At 38.3% G+C, this 15,965-nt stretch overlaps 1 protein-coding gene across 7 annotated transcripts in view; it reads right to left on the bottom strand.

Annotated features, from left to right (window-relative positions):
• CCDC88A (coiled-coil domain containing 88A) overlaps positions 1–15,965 on the bottom strand; it is a 121,158-nt gene that overhangs the window by 87,506 nt on the left and 17,687 nt on the right. For all 7 annotated transcript variants that reach the window (XM_084799757.1, XM_084799758.1, XM_084799756.1 and 4 more), the window contains exon 3: positions 3,617–3,725. In XM_084799757.1, the coding sequence (XP_084655883.1) occupies positions 3,617–3,725 (109 nt within the window). The remainder of the gene's footprint in view (positions 1–3,616; positions 3,726–15,965) is intronic.

The raw sequence follows: 15,965 nt of genomic DNA, 5'->3' as shown, positions 1-15,965 counted from the left end.
CAAAGTCTACAGTACAGATGGGAAATCCAGCAGGCAAGTATATAATAAAAAACCAAAAATGAGCCCAGAAAGGCGAGTGTGTGAAAAAGTCAATGAAAAAACAAAACAACCAACAACGACAACCCCACCACAGTGGATAGCAGCACTAGACACCAATGACTGATGACAGAGACAAGGAAATATTAATTCACATGCCAAAAATAACAAAAACAAAAAAACAACACCAAAAATTCCAAGACATTTAGGCTACGACCAAGAAACTAAACCTAAGACTCATTAAGAACCCTCAACAGACATGGCCACAAAAGAAATTCTCCATGATGTTAAAATGCCAAAACCACAAAATGAAGTAATTTTAACAGCTGCAAGAGAAAATGGCAACTCACTTACAAAGAAAACCTCAGAGTATCATGAGGCCGCTCAGTGGAAAGGCCAGGAAAGTATACATCACACCCCAAGGACTGAGAGTAGAGAACTGCCAACAAGATGGCTAGATCCAGCAGACCCATCTCTTAAAATTAATGGAGAATAAAAACGTCCAAAGCACAGCATAGACTACAGCAATTCACAGCTATTATACCAGCACTGCAGAAGACGCTAACAGTTTTTTTAAGTTAAAAGCAATTTTAGATTTTAGTAAAGAATAAAATTTAGAAGATAAACAAATGACAAAAAGAAAATATGTCTAACTCAGTAAAATGCCAAGCTTCTAAGATAAACAAGAGAAAAAGAAAAGAACAGTGTCAAACCAAAGAGGAAACAACAAGTTTACAGGAGTCAGCAAACCAGTCAGTAATACAACTAAATGTACACAGTCTTAATTAAATTAAAAGATGCATTCCAGGGCTGAGGAGATAGCACAGGGACACAGCACTTGGTCCTGGGTTCAATATATAGTATCAATACACAATACAAACAAACAAAAATAGCTTATTATATTAAGAAAAATCCTACTCTTCTCCATCTACAAAAAAGACTAAAAGTGGAAAGATGGAATTAAGTGAAAGCTGAGACAATTAAGAATAGCAATATGTAATTTTGATAGGAGTTGATATCAAGCCAAAAGCAATCAGGAGAGATTTTTAAAAATCACTATAAATAGCAAAGAGAACAATTAGTCAAGAACAAACAATTGCAGGGGCTGAAGAGATGGCTCAGTGGTTAGCAGAGCTTGTAGAGGACCTGGGTTCAGTTGCCAGGACCCACAAAGCAGTTAACAATCTTCTGTAACTCTAGTTCCAAGGGCTCTATCTATCCGATGCTCTTTTCTGACACCCATGGGCAGTACACACATGTGGTATACAGGCTCAGACATAGGCAAAACATGAGTACATATAAAATAAAGTCTTTTAGAAATTAAGAAGGACTGACCGAGAAATGTCTCAGTGGTTAAAAGTACTTGTTGCTCTTACAGAGGGCCCACATTTGATTCCCAGCACCCACACGGTGTCCTACAACCATCAGTACCACCAGTTCCGAGGGACTTGACACTCTCTCTGGCCTGTACACTGGGCATACACATGGGAGAAAAGAAGAGGTATGGCTTCATCTAAAACACACTGGTGTGACGTGACAAATTCTTTGTAGAGTTGAAAGCACGGCAGAGAAGCTGGGGAGACGGCTCAGTGGTTAGGAGCACCTGCTGTTCTTGGAGAGGGCCAGGTTTTGATTTCCAGCACCCATGCAGCAGTGCTCAACTGCTTGTAACTCCAGTTCTAGAAGTCAGACACCTTCTTCTGCCCTCTGGAGGCCACATGGTGCACATACACATACACTGAGGCAAACACTCATATGAATAAAATAATTAAATCCTTAGTGTAAAAATAAAAATCAAAGAATTTTAAAATCATAAAATTACTTAGCATTAATCTATTCTAAAGGTATAACACTATTCTACAAAAGCATCTAGACACAGACTAACTTTGGCCTTTGTTATGTTAGGTATAGTGAGAATTAAAGTATTTTCAGAGTTGATTTTGTGGGAAAACATTTCTTATAAAAATATTTAATTTGGAGAACACTGAAGAAGGAGAGGAAGAAAGAGTGTAAGAGCCAGAGGATTTCAAGAGCCGTCCTGTGGACATGCCATGCTGTTGCACTCAATGAACTCACTGCACCAAGCAGGGCAACAAGACCAGTCAGCATCCCAGCAGCAGCACTGACAGGACCTGGTGGGCTACCAAGAGGGGCGAGTGGAAGGGCAGAGCAGGGCAGGGTGGGTAGATACAAGTAAGATACACTGTATGCACATGCATCAAAAATATGTAAAACCAGTAATTAGGGGGAAATATACAACAATGACCCAGTTCTCCAAAACAAGTTTATGTTCATCTGCATCTACTAATATCTTTCTTCAAAGTATACAAATGAGAGGCTGATAAATCCTTTGGTTTAAAAAAAGGACTTCAACTCTTCTTTTTCAATTCCCAGGCAACAAATTATAAATGTTATACTTGGTAATTAGCTGTCCAGCTAGCTCAGTTGGTAGAGCATGATACTCTTAATCCCAGGGTTGGAGGTACAAGCCTCAAAAAGGGCAGTGTCTGTTTCTGTCTGGGTGAGTTTATATATTCAACTCAAGTTTAGAGCCAGCATGGTGGCACATGCCTCAGTCCCTGTACTCAAGTGGCAGAGGCAGGCAGTCTCTGAGTTTGAGGACAGCTGGTCTACAAAGAGAGTTCCAGGACAGCTAAGGCTATCTCAAAAAACTCTAAAATAAAACAAAAGAAAAATAAAAAATTCAGAAGCATACAAACTATATTTTCTGAACAAAAAACTTAAAAACACTCTCCATAACTCATAAATGAAATAGAACATAGCATAAATTATAAGACATTGAAATTAACATTTGAAAATTGGTTACCAAACAAAAATTAGTGCAACTACAGCAATTTTAAGAGATGCATTAGTGGCATTAAGAATTAAGGTTTGGAGCCGGGCGTGGTGGCGCACACCTTTAATCCCAACACTCAGGAGGCAGAGGTAGGCAGATCGCTGTGAGTTGGAGGCCAACCTGGTCTACAAAGCGAGTCCAGGACAGCGAGTCCAGAGAGACCCTGTCTCAAAAAAACAACAAAACAAAACAAAACAAAGAATTAAGGTTTGTAGACGGTGTGGTGGCGCATGTCTATAATCTTAGTACTCAGGGAGGCAGAGGTAGGTGCATCTCTGTGAGGCCAACCTGGTCTACAAAGTAAGTCCAGGGCAGTCAAGACTACACAGAGAAGCCCCGTTTCAAAAAACCAAAGGGGAGGGGGGGAGTTAAAAGGTTTGTGGCTGGAGAGATGCTCCTCCAGAGTACTCTGGTTCATTTTTCTAGTACCCACATGGTGGCTAACAACCATCTGTTACCCCAGTTCCAGGGCATCTGTCTCCTTCAGGCCTCCTCAGTTACTAGGCATGCACGTGGTACACAGGCATACATGCAGGCAAAGTATCCAGACATTAAAAAAAATGTTCAGAATTAACTGACATATGTATTCAACTTAATTGTAAAAAAAGGCATACGTCAAAAATGTAATTTAAGTTATGCAAGTTCTCAACAAAGAATTAATTTAAAAATACAAATAAATGCACTGTTATTAAAATTTATTTTAAAAAGAAAATGGCCACTTACCTGATAATAAAATTTTATCTGTTTCACCAAAATGGATAGGTTATGAATTCTGAGTGAAGCATCATTGTTGACTTTTTTATTTACTCTCTGACTCTCTGATTTAGGATTACTGAAAGAAAATTGGAGGAAAACCTTTTTAATTATACTGAAACACAATTAAAAATAAATGTTTCTTTTAAAGATTAAGCATTCATTTGTGCTAACTGGTAATACAAAGCAACAAAGCACTACTTTCTTTTATACTCTGTGCTTCGAGCTCATATCAGTACGTCCAGCATTCCTTAATTGGTAACAAGTATACGTGAAACCAAAATCAATACCCTTAAATTGTCATTCTAATTCCATCCTCCCAAAATAAATCACTTAAACAAAGAATTCAAAATATGGGTTATTAACCTGAGTGGTTATTTATCCTCACTTAGTAATGCGAGTTTCACTAGGAAATACCCCAGAAAAAATTTAAAAATGAAGTTTTAGTGAGGGTCCAGTATTAATGGTATTGCAGAAGTCAGAGGCCTCGAACCAGATCAATGACTCATTGCAATAACATTTCCAAGCGAGCTGTTTGGACAGAAGGGCATAATGTGTGACACAACATGGCACACTGTAGCTTCCAAAGCAAGATATTTTTTTTCTTTTGGACGGGAGGTTGCAAGGGAAGAAGACAGATATACAGCGACTGAAAGATGAGTGGCACTGAGGTGCATGATGTAAAATCCACAAAGAATCAATAAAAAGTAAAAAATAAAATAAAATAACTTTAAATGCATGCAACACATAAGCAATACTGAACACAGCCAGGACTCAGGAAGCAGAGGAAATACAAAGCACAGACTCATGCTTATTCTATTCAGTTGTACCAGAGAGGATCAGCCAACACACTAACTTCAGACAGGCAAATCCTCACAAAAACACTAGTAACACAAAAAATCATAACAAAAATGTCTTTTCAAAAAGTAATGACCGCATAGTAATGGCTCCCAATGACAGGAATAGGTGTGTGAACAAATCCAATGAGAAGACAGTCTCCTTAAGGAATCCCAAGAAAACAAACACAGATGAATGAAATGGGAAGGCAACACAGAATTCGATGAAGAAACAGAAATACAGAAGAAATAACAAATTAAAATGAAAAAACTCAATAAGCCAATTAAAAACCTAAGCCCACACACAGACCTGATCATATAGAGGAGTTATATCATATAAAAGACATATAACAAGACGAGAATAAGGTAAAGGAATGATTTAAAGTCAATGAAAAAAATTTAAAATATAGCAACAGAACGTACAAAATCTGTAGGATATTATGAAAAAATTAAATTTACAAAGCATGAGCATGGTAGAATAATTCTATGTCAAATGCACAGCAAATATCCTAAGTAAAGTATTATAGAAGAAAATGTCCATATCTAAGTAAAAAGATGCCAATCCAGGCACCTATAGAGACCTACAGAACACCAAACAGAACCAGAACAGAACAGACCCCACAAAAGCAAGCCACGCCCTGGGAAAACAATAAATACACAGAACAAAGGGGACTAAAAGGTACAAAAGAGAAAGCCTAAGTGACACATAAAGGCAAGTCCATCAGAGTAATGGCTGATTTTCCAAAGGAAACTTAAAATCCAGAAGAGCTTGAAGCAATGTACTTCAAGTCCTGAAAGATCAAAGACACAAAATCTGACTACTATTGCCAGCAAAACTACCTGACACAATGGAAGAAAACAACTTTCTATGAAAAAATCAAGCAGCCTACAACACTTTTTGAAAACTAAGCCAGTTCTACCAAGGAAATGGATAGAATGCATGAAACAGAAAAGATTGATAAATCTAAGAAGCTACACAAAAGAATAAAAGATGCTAAGACATTTCTTAAGCAAATAAACTAAGAAACACAACAAAACTAACATGAAAGGAATGCAAACCTTTCAATAATTCAGAGTATAAAGACTCAATGTCCCCATCAAAATATATAAACTTGCATATTGGATCAGAAGAAAGGACCCTCTATACTGCCTTCCAACATCTCACCACCCAAATTAGATTCCACCTTAGGATGAAACGATGGACAAACTAAATGGAATCAGGAAAACAGCAGTAGTCACTATTTGATACATAACAAAATTGAGCAACACAGATTAGAAATGATGAAGGTCACTTGAGTGATTAAAGAAAACAATTTATCAAGATTGTAAACATGTACATATAAAATACAGGTGTACCTAATTTCATAAAACAAGATTTAAAATCACAGATTGACTCCAAGTCAGTAACAGGAGGTGCCTTCCGTACCCTACTCTCAGCCAGACAAGTCCTGCAAGCAAAAGAACGAACAGAGGAAGAATGGAGCTAAATGGCACTACAGATCAAAAAGGATTAGCAGACAGCTATCAAACACTCGTCTCAATACTGCACAACAGACATCCTTCCCAGCAATCCATGGGACCCTAAAGCCGATCACATACCAAGACACAAAGCTGTCTCAACACATAGGAAATAACTGCATTGTTCTATCTCACCACACGGCTATAAAGCTAGAAATCAACAGTGGGGAAAACCACAGGAAACGCAATCCCATAAGTGTCCAGATCAAAAAAATTGAGATTTAAAAAAATCTCAAATAAGTAACTTAAAGACATATTTTCAAAGCTTTGAAAATACAAGGGCAAACACTGAACTCAAAACGAGTAAACAGAATGAAAAAAGTAAGATCAGAATAGAAATCAATAAAAATAGAAAAAAATAAAGAAAACTGCTTTTTAAAAGATAACAATCAATGAAACCAAAAGTTGGTTCATTGAAAAAATAAATAAATGAGGGCTGGAGAGATGGCTCAGAGATTAAGAGCACTGACTACTCTTTCAAAGGTCCTGAGTTCAATTCCCAGCAACCACTTGGTAGCTCACAACCATCTATAATGAGAAATGGTGCCCTCTTCTGGCCTAAAGGTGTACATGTAGGCAGAGCACTGTATACACAATAATAAATAAATACATCTTCCAAAAAATGTTTAAACACAACAAAACAAAAAAGAAAACAAGAAGTGAGATACTCTTTATACAAATTATCCGAGAGAGAAAAGACTCAAATTAACAAGATTAGAGACAAAAAGAGAAACACTGCACTAGAAAATGGAAGGACTCCACACTCATGAATGGGCAAAAGTTATATAAAAATAGCTATCATTACAAAAGCAACCTAAAGATTTAACATAATCACAAACACTGCAATCCCATTCTCGACAGAACAGAAAAAAATCTTCAGGTTCATATGGAAGCACACCTTTGCATATGCAAAGCAATTCTGAGCATTTAAGAATATTACTCAAATAATACCATACCTGATTTCTAGTTCTACCTCAGAACTACAGTAATTGTGTAGTATGGTATTGGCACAAAACAGAACTACAAATTGATGGAATACAAAGGAGTTCCAGATATAAATCCACACAACTACAACCACCCGATTTTTTTTTTTTTTTTTTTTTTTTTTTGCTGTTTTGAGACAGGGTTTCTCTGTGTAGTCTTGGCTGTCCTGGACTCCCTTTGTAGACCAGGCTGGCCTCGAACTCACAGTGATCCACCTGCCTCTGCCTCCCGAGTGCTGGGATTAAAGGCGTGTGCCACCACGCCCGGCAACCACCTGATTTTTTAAATGAACGCCACCATGTACTTTGAATAAAAGACAGCCTTCTCAAAAAAAAAATTAAAAAAAAAAAGGTGCTAGTTAAACTGACCCTCCACATGTAACCATGAAACTGGATCCTTCTCTCACTGTACACAAAACCACTTCAAAATGGATTAAGGACCTCAACAGAAAACCTGAAGTTCTGCAAGTTCTACGAGAAAAAGTAGGGAATATACCGTAAGACAGACACAGGCACAGTAAGGGCTTCACAAGACAGACACGTGTGCTCAGGAAATGAGGCCAACAGCTGATAAAAGGGACCACATGAAGTTAAGTTTCCTGGGCCTGGAGTGATGGCTCAGCAGTTAAGAGCACTTGCAGTAGCGGACTCAGGATCATTCTCAGATCCCACATGGAGACTCAAAGTACCCTTCAGTTCCAGAAGAAACAATCCCCTCTTCTGGCCTGGCCTCCACAGGCCTGGTGCACACATGTTGTGCACATACATACATACAGACAAAACACTAATACAGAAAATTTAAATATTTTTCTGAATAGTAAACAACAACAACAACAACAACAACAAACTGTCACCTGAGTGAAGAGGCAGATTATAGAATGGGAGAAAATATTTGCCACTTCTATTTATTAAACCAAAATCTCAAGAACTAAACAAAGAAACAAACAATCCAGTAAAGAAAACCCACTCCGTCAGACGGGACCCTTGCCAGACACTGCTTCCATGGCTAAGAACCTGAGGCTGAACGGGCAGTGAACCTAGGGTAAAACCAAACGCTACTGGTCACGCTAAAGGACCACTACAATAAAATGACCGCTACATGTCCCCTCAGCCATCATCGGAGAAGCTTCCTCCTGCAGTAGACGAGAACAAAGACCCACGACAGGACAACGTGCAGAGTGTGAAAGAGCCTTAGAACGCTCAGTCCTTGTCTTCAGCACGGCCTTCCTTTTCAGGACGCAGGGAACCACGTGGAAGAGGAGGCAGAATGATTGTAAGAGCCAGAGTGGATGAATGACACAAAGAAAAAGCATCTTCCAGACACAACAGCCCTGGCACACATCTGAGCTCACAGAGACTGAGGTAGCATGCACGGGCCTGCACAGGTCCAAGGCAGGAAAGTGGACACAATCTCTCATCCGAAACCACAAAGCTACCTCCAATCAGTAACCGACTGTAAGGGAGGATAGCTGGGCACACAAACTACATTTCAGGGTAGGCCGCAAGCCCAACAGAAGGTGTTTTTGGAGGTTTGGGGAAAGGGAGAAAGGTTTTTCTTTGTTTTTGTTTTGTTTTGTTTTGTTTTGTGTTTTTGTTTTTGTTTTCCCCTGAGACAGGGTTTCTCTGTATAGCCTTGGCTGTCCTGGACTCACTTTGTAGACCAGGCTAGCCTGGAACTCACAGAGACCCACCTGCCTCTGCCTCCCAAGCGCTGGGATTAAAGGTGTGTGCTATATGCCCAGCTGAAAAAAAAAATATTAATGAATCCAGAGCTAGAGAGATGTCTTCCCAGTGAAGAGCCTTGTTGCTCTTCTGGAGGACCTCAATTCAGTTGACAGCACCCACACCAAGTGGCTCACAAGCACTCGTAAGTCTAGCACCAGGGTATCTGATGCCTGCTTTTGGCCTTCAGGGATACATATAGGCTCACATGTGCACATGTTAATACCAATCACACGAGTATACACACAAATACTATTTTTCAAATAAAAAAACAAAAATAAATATTAATGGGTAATAATTACTTTAAAATGTTCAATATCCTTAATCATCAGGCAAATGCAAATTAAAGCTACTTAGATTCCATTTCATTCCAGTCAGAATGGATTTTATAAAAAAAAAAAAAATCAAATAGTAAGGCTAGGAAGATGGCCCTTGCTTTTCTTCCATATGACTTCATTTCAATTCCCAACACTCACATGGGGCCTCACAACTGCTGCAGTTGCAGTTGATCTGATGCTCTCTTCCAGCCTCTATGTGCAATGAACACACACAGTACACAAACACACATACAGGCAGAATACTCACAGACTTTAAAAAAATGTTTTTAAAAGCGAAAAGAAGAGCCAAAGGAAATAATAATAAGCCCAAATGTGACTTTCTCTGAAAAGCAGCAGCCAACTGGCAGGCACCTCGCTGTACCTCACTGTTTGTGCCAGGCCAGAGTCAGCAGTAGATCCCAGAGAAATAGATGGTCTTCCAGGCAGCATGAGGGCCACTCCAGGCTACACAGACAATCAGACTAGATAATACATAAAAATGTTCCTGGAGCAGAGGCAGCTGTGGCGACAGAAATTTGGCAACAGAACCTCAAGCAGAGCTTCTCACGTTGTCCAGGAAATATTCATCAGAGAATGCAACACCTTCCTGTTCCCCAACCACCACCATTGCCTGAACAAGCTACAGGCAGCAGCTCAGGGTGTAGTGTGGAATTTGGTACAGCAGCAGCAATGGAAGTAATCTTTCAATAACAATATAAATATAGGTGAGCGAGTAGAGTAGTCCATACCCTTTCAGAGCCCCAGTCACAAAATTAAAAAAACAAAAACCAAAACACCCCCCCCCAAAAAACCTGCTTGTAAAAAACGTTTCTCAGAATACCAAAGATAAGGTTAAAAATTTCAGGCAGGGACCTCTGACAGGGGGATTCCAGCAAAAACAAAATTTAGTTACAGAAATCCCTTTCAGGTGCAAGGATACAGTGACTTAACTCACGTGCATTACTGCAAATAGCAGCCTCTCCACCCTCTACATATGTCTAGACAGTTGATGAGAAAGCCACACCCATAGGAAGCAGAGCACAGCTGGGAAGGAGTGCAAACTAAGGTTGCGGTACCTTCTATTTCTCTTGATTACTCTTTAGAACCAAACACAAAGCAAACAAACCTCATTCTTATTTTTGTTTTTGTTTTTTTTTTTGAGATAGGGTTTCTCTGTGTAATAAGCCTGCTTGTCCTGGAACTCACTCTGTAGACCAAGTTAGCCTTTAACTCAGCCTTCCTCTGCCTCTCAAATGCTGGGATTAAAGGCATATGCCACCATGCCCAGCTCCATGTTTATGTTTTAATCATGCACTGTTATACTCTCTTAGGTGGTGCTTTAACTTGTATCTTGTATAAAAAAGCATTTATTACTACTACTGTACAGAACTTTACTACTTCTCATTCCTACAACTCATATTTTATTTCTAATTCTTTCTTTATGCCCTCTTTTATGGACTTCCCATTCCCTTTTTATTTTACTACTAAAATGTTGATAGAGATGCTCAAGAATACAACACAAAAAATGGCCCACAATAACTTCTACACAAGTTCATAACAACTCAGTATCACAAATCATAGAAAATAAGGTTGTTGAAGTGAAAAAAAAAAAGATTTCAAATTCCCACTTTTAAAAAGTGACTACTGAGTTGTCTAGGGAGATGACTCAGTGGTTATAGGCATTTAATGCTCCCGGTTTGGTTCCCAGCACGCAACGGAGTGACTCACAACTATATGTAACCCAATTCCAGGGAACCCAATGCCCTCTAACCTCTGTATGCACTAGGCATATACATAGTATATGTACATCCATGTAGGTCAAATACTGTTGCATATAAAATAAATCTACAATAATAACTGAGAGACCAATGAGACTGCTCAGTCCATAAACGCACATGCCTGACCCAAGTTTGAGCCATGGAATCCATATGGTAGACAGAGAGAAACAACTCCCACAAGTACACACACACACACACACACACACACACACACACACACACACACTCACACTCTCCCTCTCTCTCTCTCTCTCTCTCTCTCTCTCTCTCTCTAATAAAGCAAATGAGTGAAGTAAGGAAATCAGTTTAGGAAACACTTCTTCCCAACAAGTCTTTCTCCTACTTTTATATCTTTTTATTACATGTCCACCTAGAGTCTTAGAGGAGACTTTGAATAATGTTGAATGTTTAAGGCAGGTCTTTTCTCATATACTATCCTTGGCCACTTCCTGGTTTATCTCTCGGCATAGTATATGTACATCCATGTAGGTCAAATACTGTTGCATATAAAATAAATCTACAATAATAACTGAGAGACCAATGAGACTGCTCAGTCCATAAACGCACATGCCTGACCCAAGTTTGAGCCATGGAATCCATATGGTAGACAGAGAGAAACAACTCCCACAAGTACACACACACACACACACACACACACACTCTCTCTCTCTCTCTCTCTCTCTCTCTCTCTCTCTCTCTCTCTCTAATAAAGCAAATGAGTGAAGTAAGGAAATCAGTTTAGGAAACACTTCTTCCCAACAAGTCTTTCTCCTACTTTTATATCTTTTTATTACATGTCCACCTAGAGTCTTAGAGGAGACTTTGAATAATGTTGAATGTTTAAGGCAGGTCTTTTCTCATATACTATCCTTGGCCACTTCCTGGTTTATCTCTCGGCTTCCTGAGCCTCCAGTATATAAAATGCTATCCTCAACACACCACCACTACCAGGATGTTTTACCCAAGAACATGGGACTAAGAATGAACAGAACTCTCAGAAACCATAAATTTAGAGAAATCTTTCCTTCCTTGAGTATACTGGCCACAGAATAAAGAAAAAGTAACTAATACACTTTGTTGTAGAATACTATCACTATATGTATAAAATTAAATTTTGTGTAATGTTCTTTAGCAATCATGCTAAATTGATTTTGCTTTGTTTTCCAAGGGTTTTTCTATTTAACTCTGGCTGTTCTGGGCTCGCTTTGTAGACCAGGATGGCCTCCAACTCAGAGATCCACCTGCCTCTGCCTCCCTAGTGCCTGGATTAAAGGTGTGGGCCACCCCACCCAGGCCAAAATTGATTCTTAAGGGTTATCTATTAGACAGTCTTCTTACAGGTTCCTAAAGAAAATCTAGCTTTTCTGTGTTGATAGCCAATTGCCATAACATCATTTATTAGTTAGTGATATACCCAACTCCCGAGTGCAGGTCTGTCTTTGAAATCTGTTCTTATCCTCCTCCTTCAGTATGTTAACACCATGCCCAGCATGACAGCCAGGACAGATGTGACTAGGCGCAACAAGGGCATGAATAACAAGACAGACACACACAGAGACAGAAAGCTGGTTGTCTGAGCTCTCAAGCGGAAGAAGCCACAGCACTACAGCTCAGCATAGAGTTGAAAAGAGATGTGGGGTTCTCGAATTCAAAAGAACAAGGAGGCAGAGTTATCACATGCAAATAAACAAGAAGGCAGGGCTCATCAATCTTGGTAAGAGCAGTCCTGTAACAGAGTGTCATTAGGCTATTAACATCCAAGGGGAAAAATCCATGGAAGACATATCCTATACACAGTGTCAACATCCACACTTGGACCAGAAGAAGGTTCTGCCATTCCTCCGTGGGTCTGAGGCTCTAGGGTCCTAGACATGGGCAGCTCCTGTCAATAACACACATTATCCCAGGACTTCTCTCTGTCATGACTTTCTCCAAATCCTACATATTAATAGAGAGTTATACTGCTACATTTCCTAAAAATCATCCTCAAAAATCTCAGATCACATATTATCTCAGGTCCAAGCCATGGTATAGTAATTATCCCCTGATTTGGTATATAGTTTTATACTATGTTTTTCTGACTCTTGGGCTTTCATTTAATCTGAACGCTCCTTGACAGAAGCACAGTATCTTATTAACATTTTATGTTTAGGAGTTAGCATGATTCCAGACACAAATATTGTGGATTAAATAAAAATAAATGTTCACAGGGTTTAGTTGTTCTTTTTGTTTGTTTGGTGTTCTGAGACAGGGTTTCTGGGTGTAGCTTTGACTGTCCTGGAACTCACTCTGTATACTACGGTGGTCTCGAATTCACAGAGATCCACCTGCCTCCCAAGTGCTGGGATTAAAAGTGTGTACCACCACTGGCTGGTGTGTGTGTGTGTGTGTGCGCATATGCATGCACACACACAAACACATGATTTTTTTCAACCATTGCTTTCTAATACCAATTATTAATTTGTCATTCTTGAATCAACTTGGCAGCCTGAAACTGTCACTTCCTACTCAAGTTTTGTCTCATACAAAGTAAGTGTTTGAAACAGTTATTCGGTTGAATAACAAGATTCCTAAACCACAGCAACGAGATCTGAAAATATTGAATTCATATTGCTAAGACAGGGTAAAGCTTAACTGTGGATGATGCATGCTTACTACAAGGGAAACCACGAATAGTCAGCCCAAGGCAAATAAGAATTTAAATAGAAAAGCAGTTAAGTCTCTGAAGTAAAAACACCAACTAGAAGCAATTGCTTATAAAAACAACAATACTTTGTCACAAAAGTTATATTACATATCATAGCAAAGAAATTCCAACAGAAGCATGGTTAGAAATCACCATTAAAATTGCAGAAACCTGGGATTTTGTTTCTGTTTTTTGTTTGTTTTTCAAGACAGGGTTTTTCTGTGTAGCCTTGGCTGTCCTGGAATTCACAGAGTTCTGCCTGCCTCTGCCTCCAGAGCGCTGGGATTAGAGGTGTGTACCACAATGCCCGGCCCCGGAAATCTTTTCTGTGTTCAACTTCAACACATTTTTTTAGTCAGTGAGTTAAAAAAAGGAAAGAAAAATAATTCTTGAATACCCACTATACTGGCCATATTACTTAATTAGGAATTATAATTAGGAAACAAACCTGGTAGCAAAGTGTTAGCTATACCTATGAATACACACACAGAGACACACACAGACACACACAGACACACACACACTTTACTTGCGATCATAAGCATTCAGCAAATACTATAGCTCTCTAGCCATTTACCTTTCATATAAATTTGTATCACGTATCTGAAACCCTTTATACATTTATCTGTTTGTATTCATGTACTGACAATGTTTAGAACTAGAAACTATTTTACTGATATGTAGAAATATTATGAATCAGAAAGTTGAATTCTAAACTTGTATTTTATTTAGATATGTTAAACTCTTTTGACTTATTCTTCTTTAGAGTCTTCTTTTACAAGATCATTTAGGAAAACAAAAGGCCGTTAGGAAAGTTCCATCAGTGTTCCCAAATAAATAATAAATCGCTGTCTATTGTATTGTTTGAGATCTTTAAATAGTTTTCACAATGAACAGTCAAGTCCTGCCATTTCATCACAGTAATGTTTATTATGAATATTGGTCCTTAAATTTAACAATAAAGTTTCAATATCACTACTGAAAATGTACAGATGTTAAAAAATTGTACATATCTAGCATATAACCCCACATTAATATTGAAGTATAATTCTATCCCTTGAACACGACAAGCATGTATCCCAGACCTCAGAGTTTGAAACTTCCTTTTAAATTCTATGCCTGACACTTTAACATGACATAGCAATATTCTTTTACTCTTCAAGGAATTTGCATGTTCATATCTTAAGTTTTGGTTTGACCAAAATCTTTCAAAAAAACTTTACGTTAAACACGATTTTTAGGTTTTAAGGTTTTGTGGTTTCTAATGAAGCTTCTGTGGATAACTACTTTTAACAATCAAGGTAATTCTAGATAAACAAAAGGGAGTTGCTTTTTTGACACAGGATCTCACCATGTAGCCCAAGCGGCCTCTGAACCCCTATCCTCCCCGCCCCAGCCTCCTCAATGGTTACAGTGTAACGATCTCCAACACTTTTATATACCAATGATAGGAGATACAAGTTATTTTAGAAAAGTAGAGGGGAAACGAAAACAACAACTTAAGCTAGAAAAGGCAAGGGGGGAGATTAGGAGGAAGTACTTAACACCTAAAGTTAATCCTTATATTTAACAGGAATTTCAAGAAACAGGATTAAAAATTACATTGTGTTTTACTAAACTGCTTTGTACCTACAAATTTTCAAGAACACAGATGAGATCTGAGGAAGTTTCTATGATCTAGTAGACTTGTTAAGAGTCTAACAGATAATAAAAAATAAAAATAAAAATAAATAAATAGTCTAACAAAAAGAAGAATAGTTTGAATAGGCCAGAACCTAGTTTTAGTTTCCTGTCTATCCTATATCTAATTGGATGCTTTTTTATTGTAAAAACAGAGCCGAGAAGCTCCTACTTGGTTAGACTAGGGAGATGTTACACCACAGGTCTAAAATCAGGCTTTCTGGACTTGGGAGACAGGACAACACTAAGCCCTCCAGGCATGAGTAGAAAGAGCAATAAACTTTCCATTATAAGGCTCAGGTTTCTGATGTGATGCATGCCTAATTTAGAGTCACATTGACATATGCTAGGGCCATGGAAAACAGACCTTTTCATCCCAAAGATGTGACCTTTATGTGATAAACAGTGCTCTTGGGTAAAACAACCTACAAGAATCTCAAATTCTCCACCCATGAAAACTACTTCGCTATTAAAGGATGAATTTACAGAGAATCACACACACACACACACACACACACACACACACACACACACTGATTTCTGTAAAGGTATAACTAGCTGTATACTAAACATTTTATAACATCATTACCACCACCACCACCATCATAATAATAATAATACATAAATAGCAATACTATAAGTAAAAAAGAATAGTGGCAAGACACTAATAAAAAATTCATCTATAAAGAATGTACCTTAAATAGACATAAATCCCCCCATTCCTTTATATACTTCAAGTTATTTAAGTATACGTTTTATAGATATATATAAAACACAATAATCTTAAAAATATCCTAGG

The sequence above is a fragment of the Acomys minous genome, assembly GCF_964271855.1.
Source record: "Acomys minous genome assembly, chromosome: 10".
NCBI classification, from domain to species: Eukaryota; Metazoa; Chordata; class Mammalia; order Rodentia; family Muridae; genus Acomys; species Acomys minous.
The sequence above is the reverse complement of the archived record's forward strand: the minus strand, read 5'-3'. Positions and strand labels throughout refer to the sequence as shown.